This window comes from Colias philodice, chromosome 22, assembly GCF_061535455.1.
Source record: "Colias philodice isolate Cphi_HAF_F1 chromosome 22, ilColPhil1 Martin Lab GWU primary, whole genome shotgun sequence".
NCBI lineage: Eukaryota > Metazoa > Arthropoda > Insecta > Lepidoptera > Pieridae > Colias > Colias philodice.
In genome coordinates this window covers 168,754-180,405 of record NC_143107.1, presented here as the reverse complement: position 1 = coordinate 180,405, position 11,652 = coordinate 168,754, and the positions used below count along the sequence as shown (strand labels likewise).

The 11,652-nt window shown below is 36.2% G+C and overlaps 1 protein-coding gene across 1 annotated transcript in view; it reads left to right on the top strand.

Annotated features, from left to right (window-relative positions):
- The first annotated feature begins 457 nt into the window (after nucleotides 1-457).
- Nucleotides 458-11,652, top strand: part of LOC149478198 (retinal homeobox protein Rx2-like) — a 54,178-nt gene continuing 42,983 nt past the window's right edge. Inside the window, exon 1 of the mRNA XM_089709552.1 lies at nucleotides 458-863. Coding sequence (XP_089565678.1) covers nucleotides 458-863 — 406 coding nt within the window. The remainder of the gene's footprint in view (nucleotides 864-11,652) is intronic.

The window sequence follows — 11,652 nt, the reverse complement described above, 5'->3', positions numbered from 1 at the left end:
TTACTTGTATGTTTCGGGTTACCAATTTATGCTCTAGTTATAACTACTGATAAATATGCTCTTCAAAACTGACTCCTAAATAGAGAAGAAAAGTTTCACACTCCACTTTCAATAACCGAAGTACAAAACATCTAATTAAACCCTAACAACAAAGCAAACGAGCCGACACAAACGGCGTCGAAAGAATAATTCCACCGTATTGTACCTGAAACTAATCTTAAACAGTTCAAAGAACTAACGCGTCTCACAATCGACCCAATCAGAGGTGAAAAACACTATTGAACGCTCGAATACCGCGAGGAACGAAGGGGAAAATGCTAATACTCGCGCCTTCCCAAACAAAATCACTTCGCGACCCCAAATTCGCACTTTCAATGGGCAATTTCGCCCCCGGGCTAACTCCGCCCCTCGGAGCCTGAGCGCCGCGGCGTCAGTCCCGCTCCGACCGCCGCGCAGCATGGACGTGTCCGACGACCGCTTCTACGGCTCGCAGACGCCGGAGCGCGCCGACAGCACCAGCCCGCGCTCGCACATGAGCAGCCCGAACTCCGCCTCCTCTGTGAACGTGACCGACCAAGGGCTGTCCATGTCGCAGCATCAGCAGAACCTAGAGACGCTCAACCGCATGGGCATGTTCTTTCACGCGCAGCAGATGCACCTCAACCAGAGCTTCGATGCCGTCAAATCTCGGTTAGGGCTGACACAAGTGGCCAGTGTTAGTCAGGGGCCGCGGCACACGATAGATGCGATATTGGGACTGAACGCGGGGAGACAGCGAGTGAGTGAGTTCGAGCAGAGACGCGAGGAGAGAGAGAGAGATTGTGAACCCGTGCCCGTGTCGCCTGGAGCCATCGAGAGTGCTGGTGAGTTACAGAAATTAACCATACCAAACTATTCCGTATAGTTCTTAATATGTAGTTGATATTAGGAACATTGTTAGTCGCAATAAGCACCAGTAGAGTTATAACAATGCTTCTTCTTCATTGATTTCAAGTAAAATTCTGTCACTCCTGAATACTGAATAGTTTACGCTCTATTTAAACTTCATCAAACTTTCTCGTATACCTAGTTGTTTAATTCAATCCATCGTTTGTTGCAATAAGATATCTACCAGTACAGCTTTTTCCATCTTTATTTCGTGAAAATACTTATTTGTCTTGTTAAAATATGTAAAGCTGTTGGATTACCAAATAAATAAATAAATAAATATTATTTGGGATAGCCCGACTTTAAAATAATTAGCCTATGTTACTTCTGAATAGTGTAAGCTCTATTTAAAATCATTTAACTTTCCAATATGGTTACTTGAATCTATTGGTACAAAACTTTAAGAGAATAAGAGAGTGGTAGAGTTTTCACAATGTTTATTTTATGCAAACTTTATAATTTATAACTGACTACCCGCTTGAACCAACTTCAAAATAATGGCTTATGTTATCCCTGAATAGTGTAGCTTTCTGATAGTGAAAGAATTTTCGTGATAGGATCAGTGCTTTCAAAAATTATCCCGTACAAACACATAAAGTTGGAAACTCTACCATCTTTACAGTATTAGTATACCTACACCTACCTAAATTATTATGACGTATAGTACCGTGTTTCGCTTATTATAATTAATGTAAATATAATTTAAACTCAAAATTATAAGTATGTAATCTCGGATTGATAAGAAAACTTTTTAAAGATAAGAGAAAAGCGTGCGTATAATTTGAGTAGCAACTTTTATGAGTGATAAAAATCGCTTAAATAATAAGAAAACCATTTAGAAGAAAACAATAATTTGAAAGGAGGAAGGAACATCTACTTTATAGAAAAACTAGCTTTCCACCCGCCGCTTCGCCCGCTTCATCTAAAACATAATAAATTATACATACATAGGTATATAGGTACCGTCATCTTTAATCACTATAATATCTTAGAATATTAAAATAAATAATGCTCAATCTTTGCTCAATTATTTAACAACATAACTATCATGTATGTAGGTACCTTAGAGCTCGAAGATAAAGTTAATCTTCTTATATATAAAATTCTCGTGTCACAATGTTAGTCTGCATACTCCTCCGAAACGGGTGGACCGATTCTCATGAAATTTTCTGTGCATATCGGGTAAGTCTGAGAATCGGCCAACATCTATTTTTCATATGTACCACGGGCGAAGCCGGGGCGGACCGCTAGTAATAATATAATATTATCTATAAATGCGAATGAAAAAGTAACTCTGTCTGTCTGTTACTCAATCACGCCTAAACTACTGAACCAATTTGCATGAAATTTGGTATGGAGATATTTTGATACCCGAGAAAGGACATACCTAGGCTAGCTTTTATTGCGAAATATGTACCACGGGCGAAGCCGGGGCGGACCACTAGTATACTATTTATAGTAGAGCCATTTTAATATAATCTCAAGAGATTAACGCGTTTAACAAACAAACTATTCAGCTTTATAAATTTATAATATTATGAGGTAGGTATTCCTAATCAATTAATGAATTATATTCCTTACGAGAACTTCTTTCTATACCTACTTTTGATTTTGTAGGTATGTAGTTATGTACCTACTTACTTAAGTTACGTAGCGACGGTAAATATATGAAACTGAAAAAATAATTTTAGATAAATACCATAGAAATCTAAGTGTCTTATAGAATATACAATTAAGAAATTTTATTCAGCTCTATTGTTACTTTTTAATTTACACCACGTTGCTAAATAATTAATTTAGATTTTTTTATTGTGTGTAATTTTTCAAACAAAACGTTACCTAAATAGGTATTTTAATGGCAGAAATAAATTGATTGAATATTCAATTTTAGTTAAATAATCAATTATATAATACTAGCTTTCCGCCCGCGGCTTCGCTCGCGTTTTCAAAGAAAAACCCGCATAGTTTCCGTTCCCGCGGGATTTACGGAATAAAACCTATCATATGTGTTAATCCAAGTTACCCTCTATATGTGTACTAAATTTCACTGTAAGCGGTTCAGTAGTGTTTGCGTGAAAGAGTAACAAACATACACATACACATCCATCCTCACAAACTTTCGCATTTATAATATTAGTAGGAACACTAGGAAGTAGGAAGTAGGATTGTGATACCTCAGAATATATTTCTTTTCTAAACGACATAATTAGCAGATTTAATTACATCAATTATTATATCTATCGATAGGTAGTATTCCATGTTACCTACATGATAATAATATTACCTATATTTTCGGACTTCGGTTTATCCAAAACTGCTCTTGTCCCGATTATTATAGAAAAACAAGAGTATACTAAAATTATAAAAGTAATTAGTGTAATTTTGTGACGTGGATTTTATGTTTATTGTTAGATATTTGTCACCAAAACGGCTGATTAGGTTTTGATGAAATTTGGCTCAGAGATAGACTCTCATTTAATCGCCTTTACCTAGGTAAAGATAATTTCTTATACTTATTTATTTATTTATACGCGAGGTAAGAAATAGGTTGAAAATAAATAATAAAAAATACTACACATTATGTAGGTAGTTAAACTTTGCGGGAGCGATTTGACTTTTTTAAAAAAATAAAATAAAATTAAAATTAAACTTATTTAATTATTACTTAACTATAACAAGTGGACGATTTGGAGTCACAAATGTTAATGCCAGAATTACATGCAATGATACAATCGATACCTTATTGCGAAATAAATGTTTTTCAATAACTGCAACGCTTATGCTAAATTGCAAGAACTCTCCGGTGGTCTTGCTGAGGCCAGCGGAAGGCTATTGCTCAACCTAATACCGAGGGTTGGGGTGGATGCGTAACTCCTCCCTCCTTAAGTGCGAAATTATCGGTTTGTTCATTTTTAATAACTATCCGATGATTTCGCAGACATGTTACATTTAATATCTTATAACGAAGTAAGTAAAGTAAAAATAGAATTACAAGTACAAAGATTAAAAATAGAGACGTATAGCCTAAAGTAGCACTGAATCTAAAATTTCTTTCACTGTTAACCATTTCACTATCACTGAACACTGATTGCTTTAATATCGTTGACATATATTTAACTTCGTCCAAGTTGATGCCTCGCATATTGAGTACACGTGTACTGGATAATATTGGAGTTCTATTCACAGGTAATTGCGGCAAAACTATAATTTTTGTTGGTTCTACAGGATCATTCTCAGTGATTACTTGGTGAGGGCGAATCGTTATATTCTGGATCTCGATGCTACATGGTTCGTCGATGGTCATTATGTATGTGCCCACGACAGGATATTTGCTGACATCACCATTGCAAATTTGAGTCAGAGTATTTCTGTATTTTGAGAAAAGTATCCAACTTATAGGTGTGATTCTTTGAATTCTCACATTCTCTATATTGATTAGCTGTTGTTCGCAGTGCATTGGGTTTCCTTCAAATTTAAGCAGTTGTTCTATGCAAGTAGTTTCAGGATATGGCGTTTGATTTTGTTCATCGCATAGGAATTGTTCTCCAGCAGCGAGCGATCGGCACGGCTTTACGATCGGTAAGTATTTCATCCCCTTTGCCAACAGGTAAGGATATTTAGGAAATATGGAAAGGGTTTTACTATCGGATGCACGGTACATAGGTAAAGAGTATAATTTGTAATAGTTATAAGTATAATTATCTGTAATTGGAACCTCCATTATGAACGTAATCTGGTTTTGTTTAATATACGATTTAACATTAATAGTTTCTTCTAGTTTTACTAAATTTGCCTCACTCGCTTTAAACACTAAATTTTCAGTTTGAGATATAAAAATTAAATGTTGCAACAGCTCAGTAGAATTAATAATACTTTGATGTAATATGGATACTTTACTAAATGCTAGAGCAGTCTCTATTTCTCCTAATTTTATAAAAATAGAACGAAAATTACTAACAAATAAATTTAAAAGGCTTACAACATAAGTAGTATAAACCCAATGATTATCCTTAGATGCTAATTCCTTAATCATAGATTCTACAATTTTTAAACGCTTATCTAATATATTAGAATTTTGATTTAAGACTTCAGTAGAATTGATAAAACTATCGAGCATTTTAGATATTAAGGTAATTTTATTTCTAATGATAGTCTGATCGTTTTCAAGTTTAGCTGTAAGTTTATCGTATCTAATTGCGTCACTATAGTCTAAATTTCCCGTTATAATTTTAATTAAGGAACCCAGAGGGTTGAGGATACCTCTCTTGACGCGTTTGTGTGGAACTAACTGTTCGTATTTCTGAACCGTTATGTCGCGAATATATTCAGCGTGATATTTTGCCACTTGAAAATCGTGTAAGTATGAAATATTCTTATTAATTAAACTATCGAATTCACTGTATTTGCTAATAATAAAATTTAAGTCATCATTTATCTTATCTAAATTTAAAACCTTAATTATAGTCCAATAGTCTGTTTGGAGATATGCTTGCCCTTCTTTCACAGGATAAATTCCCGGGTTATGTTGAAGAGGTTGTAGTTGAAGGGCCAGCGCGGACCTCATCACTATCAGCCAACACCACCTGCGGAGGGCGTTTTACATTTATAATAGGGACCTTAGTCTTCCTTTTACCAATCTCTATCGGTATAACGTTCCTTGAACCTTGTCCTATAACCTTAGCTTTATGGAATCGCGGCTTATCCTTGCTTTTTCGCTTATTAACGTCTTTCGCAAATATAATTTTTCCTGAAGGGAGACTGATTTGATCTTCACCACCTCTCCTATCCTTTACCTTTTGCTTAGTTTCGATCATTTTCTCTGCTAAATGTTTATATAGAACCTTTAAACGTTTTGCATGGTCCTTAACCAATTGCTGTACATAATGCTTCTCGAAATCTGCGTTAAATAAGCTACCTGAATCCGTGTGACCAAATACTACTTCAAAAGGGGTTAAGCCCGTAACTGAATGAATTGAACTATTATAGGCAATAATTGAATACATCATTACTGATGCTGCATCCGTACATTTCTCTTCATATTTCGCACATCTATAAATTTCGCTAATGGTCGAATGTAAACGCTCAATTAATCCCATTGAATTAGGATTATTAGGTGAACCGATATGAAGCTCAATTTTATGTAAATTCAAAAATTCTTTCATTAGCTCGTTGTTAAATTCACTACCGGGATCTGAACTAATCTTTCTAGGAGTGCCGTAAAACGAAAAATACTTCATGAGTGCACGCACTACCTCTGCCGTTGATCTATTATCTATTGGAATGGCTTGACCTAACTTACTAAATGCGTCGATAATTGTTAAGTAATAATTTCCTTCTATCTGAAAAATATCAATAAATATTTCTTGGAACGGCGCGTCTTGTGTTTGAGTTAATTGTAAAATAGGTTTAAAGGGATTACGATCATACTTCATTTTACAACACGTTTCACAGGCATTAATAAGGGCTGAAATAGTTTCCTGCATATTGTGCCAAAAATAATTTCTACGTATACTTGCTAGAGTCTCTTTAATACCGCGGTGACACGTTTTGCCTTGATGGTGTTTTATTATAATAGCCTTTTGTTCCTTCTCATCTTCTATAAAAACTACACGCTCCGTACATTCAAATAACAATACTGTATCCTTTCTAAATAATTCTATGACAATGCTAGTGAACTGTTTGCGATGTTCATCATCTTCGAAATAAATGAAATACTTAACTTTCGGTTTAATATACTCTTTTAAAAATTGTTTTACTAGATCTGGGTTATTAGTAGGCAAGAATACTTCTAAAACCTTTTGCTTTTCACGTGAAAGGTCGTGAACTTGCATTTCGTTCTTAAACCACGTATATACTAAAATTTGATTTGGTTTTGTGTCTATTGCTTCATGTAATATAGGTATACCGGACGATTCTACAATATTAGCTGAATGAACTGTATCCGATTTCGACGTTACAGATGGTGACCTGACTGGGTAGTCACATGTTCTAGGAGAACTCATCGCCGATAGAGTTTCAGAGTCGGGAATAGATATCGTTTCACTAGAATCGCGTTCTGATATAGTAATTGTACTAGAGTCGTTACGCGCTCTTGGCCTATTGTCTTTATCGCCTATATTAACAACCATAGATTCGTTTTCATTATCGGAATGCGTAGCGTTAACTCTAATTCTAGATGAAGCGTCCGTGTTAAAATTTTGCTTCCCAGTTTCAATAAATTTGGAATTAGTTTCAGGAATATAAATGTGTGGTAATTTCAGATTTGGATCGCAATTTAATTCTATGATTTTTTCTTTATAGAGGCTTTCGTTTGAAAATTTTCTTCATCAGACGGAAGCACATTAATGTCTTGAGTATCGTCAGTGGGTGTATAAATCTCATTCGCGTCGTATTCGTAATTCGTATCGTAAGGATTACAGCCATAATAATTCGTATAGTCGTAAGGATTATAGTCATAGTAATAATTGTCATATAGTGAATTGTCATTATGTAAGTCGGTTTCATTCACTCTAAAACCTGGCTGAGTTATATTTTGTGGTCGAGGGGGTGCCGTCCTCATGGAAACGTCAGTAGACTCAAAGCGGTTATTTTGAGGAGGTCTTTGACCGAAATTCTGTGGCGTCATACCAAAAGTTTCAGGAGGCCTATAACCAAATTGTGGGTTCTGATTAAATGTTGGCCTATAACCAAATTGTGGATTTTGATTTAATGAAGGCCTATACCCGAACTGTGGGTTTTTATTAAACGGTGGTGTAGTGTATGTGAGTGAAAGAGAGGGAAGTATTATGTCATCTCTTGCGCACGTGCAACGGTGACACCGCTCACACAGCTCAGTTGGCTGCAGGCGGTCGGAGCGAGAGGTCGTGTGCGTCTAAGAGCCGATAATAGGGAAGGACATACACTACATTTTTGGCGACGAGGTAAATCGGGAATAAATGTAAGTAATTTTTTGTTGATAATAAAAAAAAAATTACAAAACAAACAAAAAAAGGGAGGAAATAGGTGTGCTGTGATAACTATTGAACTAATTATATCCACAGTCAAGTTACATCGAAGGGAATATTAAAGTTAATAATAATAGACACACATACTTATTTTAATTATGATATTTTGTGCCGCTTACATAAAAAAAATACCCTCACAAAGCAATAACATGTGCGTGCCTCCGCGCCGTAGAAAACGAAGGTTTCGTTTACATAAAGATTTAGCAAAATCTCTTAAATAATTGTAGCCAGACTATGATATATAAAAAGCTAGATACGTTACCCGCTCTCTATTTTGGCAAGAAAAAACTCAGCTAAGTGCCCGAGTTTCACTTAGTCACGCACCATTCAGCGTCGTGGCTGGACGTTCTTTTATATTTTAATCGGCAGTTGTTATTACGAAGTACATGAGTGAGACATGTATTATGTCTCGTGCGTGAGAGTAAAAGAGAGAACAACTGTATTGGTGATAATGCGTTAGTAAGTAGGTATGTATTAATAACGCTGTTTTTGTAGCCAGAAGGATAAAGTAGGTGTTGTAAAATGTTTCTCGTATACATAACTTCACTGATACCAAATACCAATGCATACGCGGGCTGTCTTTATTGCTCGAGCGTATGGTGCCTGTATGATAAATACACTGTACAGTGTACGGGTATACAGCTAGCGTCGTCCAGTATGTACTCACGTAGTCATTCATAGGACTGTAACTGCGTTAAGCGAGATTAATTTATGTGATATTTTGTTTAGTCGAGGCTGTAGATTATTATTTTGGGACATTTGATCACATATAAATTTATTAATACTGATATGTAAAAACCTGCTTAGAGGATTGGTTAAACATGATTAAATGAGCTAAGAAGGTTCGATTCCCGATCAGCTCAGAATAGATTTGTCTGGTTACAAAAAATATAATTATACCAAATACCCACTTATATCTTATTTTAATTACTCGATGTGAAGTTGCATGAGTATTATTTAAGATTATTCATTATTGCATAAAGAAGTAATTAATGGTTATCATCATGGTTATATCAGGAACGTAAGTTTCCTGGACAGGCTAATATAGTAACATTATGGAAGTTCTGATGTATGTGTTTCGATGGTGATGTGGACCACGACAAGGGATTTCTAAAGTTGTTGTTGTTAAGCTATAATTTTACAAGATGAAGCCTGACAAAAAAAGGGTAACGTCCGTGTACGTACTTTGAAATGTGTTACCAGATGATGCCTGGTAGTACAGGAAAAAAACGGGTGATGCCCGTGTGTACTTTGTACTGTGTTACCAGATAACGCCTGGTGGTCAAGAAAAATCGGGTGACGCCCGTGTGTATTTTGTAATGTTATACCAGATGATGATGCCTGGTAGTGGAAAAAACAAAAATCGGGTGACGCCCGTATGTACTTTGTAATTTTATACCAGAGATGCCTGGTAGTCGTAATATAATTACAATACAGGTGATGCCTGTAGTGATGTGATACGGGTGATGCTCGTATAAAATGTTTATATTTTGGGTGATGCCGATATTGCGAATTCATGCACTTACATACGCGATTTTAAAAAAGATGTGATAGTTAGTCATCATTTCATAGTGTTTCTTCTAATATGGATTGTATCTTCGAAAATACTTACGGTTAGTATTGTTATCCAAATTAAAAATGGAATAACACAATTTTAAGAGTATAAATAATAAATGCTAAAATATTTACAGTAGGTAGTTTTTATTATTCATAATATCTAAAGGTGACTTAATATTTTCGTAAATTCATAGCAGATTTTGTTAAACAACGAAAGAATAATCATAATGATAACAATGCCTAAAATATCTGCGGTAGGTATTGCACATATTTTAACCGACAACTATAAAGTTAGTCAGGTTAAGTGATTGTATAATAATCATAAACAGAGTAAGGTAATAAAACAATGAATATTCGAAAACAAAAATAAATGGAATGAGAGACATACAGAGTAGTCTCAATATTCATTATTTCAAACTAGCCACCTGGCAGACGTTGTTATGCTCTTTCGCATTTATCGGTTCGTTAAACGAATTGGAATATGAATATTATCCGGATTGGTTAAGCCGATACGCGCCGCGCGCCGAGGTTTGAGTTTTACACTTGGCAACATATTTGGCTATTCATTTTTATTGTATATACATACTATGTGGCGTTGTAGGTGAGGTGGAAACAAAAAAAATAATAATAAGAACTGCTCACCATACAGTCGACAATTAATTTAGTTAATTAATAAAATAAAATACAAATATCAGTAACAATAAGAGCCGTGGTGTGCCTAGGTCCAAACCCTCCGGTAGGGCTCTTACTGATATAGGTGGACGTAAGATGGAGTGCGCGTCTCGTTGCGAAGGCTAGGCGGTAGGGTGTCGTTAGGGTTGGTCGCTGAATTCCTTCAACAGGAATTAAGGAGCCGAAGCAAGCAAGACGTAGAAGGATTTCCTCAGCGGCAATCGTAGCAATGTCGTACTACTACTGAAGATGGGTCTTAAGCGGTATGTAGCAGCGTATGAGGTTCCTTATCGGAACGTGGCAAGGACGCGACAATTCCCTGCGCGGGAACGTTGCGGGTATGTAGAAGCTTTCTAAACGGAACGTAGCAGTAGTATAACACTACTCCCTCAGCGGAAATGTAGCACCCCGGTTTGGGGTTAGGTATAACACACTGTTAATCATTACATGTTGGAACGTTGAAAACGACTTTTACGTAATTTATACAATAATATACCGTGAAAGACAATAGTTGGACAATAGACAGTTGGCATAAAATATGAATCGTTAATTGTTAATAACTAGCAAACCTGGCGAAGTCCGTTTCGCACCAGAGACACCTTTTCCTTGTTATAAACCTCACGGAGCCCGAGACCTTTCCAACGAGTGCAAAGCCGTGGAAATCGGTTCGTGCGTTCTGGAGGGTAACCTATTAAAAACTCGAATTTCTATTACCCGAATATTAAAACCCCGAAAACGGTTGTTAGAACTTTTAAAAGACAGATGTAATGAATGACAAATTTTTAAAATTCCTTTTTTAATTTCCCAGATGAATCAATTTCCAGATGCACCAAAACCAGATTTTTAAAAAGTATTTTTTTGTTTCCCGTATTTTCATAATACAGATCTCATTATACCAGATTCTCAGAATACTTTTTTTTGTTTCCCATCGTACCATTTTCCAAATAAACTATTGCCAAATTTTCATAATCTTTTTATTTGGTTCCCATATAATCGTATAACAGATAAACTATTGCCAGATTTTCATAATCTTTTTATTTGATTTCCATACAATCGTGATTATACCTTTACTATCGACTGAAAATAAACATGTCAGTAAGTAAATTTATTGTTTTACTTGTCCATTACAGAAAGGTTTAAGTGTCAAATTCGACTCAGTAGGTTAGGTTAGGTTTGAACTGTGACCCCCGATGCACGAGCCGAGCGAGCGAAGCGAGCGTGCCGCGGCAGCGGCCGGCGAGTGCCAGAACCGACTCGCTATTGTTTTACTTGCCCATTACAGAAAGGTTTAAGTGTCAAATTCGACTCAGTAGGTTAGGTTAGGTTTGAACTGTGACCCCCCACGCACGAGCCGAGCGAGCGAAGCGAGCGTGCCGCGGCAGCGGCCGGCGAGTGCCAGAACCGACTCGCTATTGTTTTACTTGCCCATTACAGAAAGGTTAAAGTGTTAAAATCTATTCAGTAGGTTAGGTTAGGTTCGTGCTGCGACCCC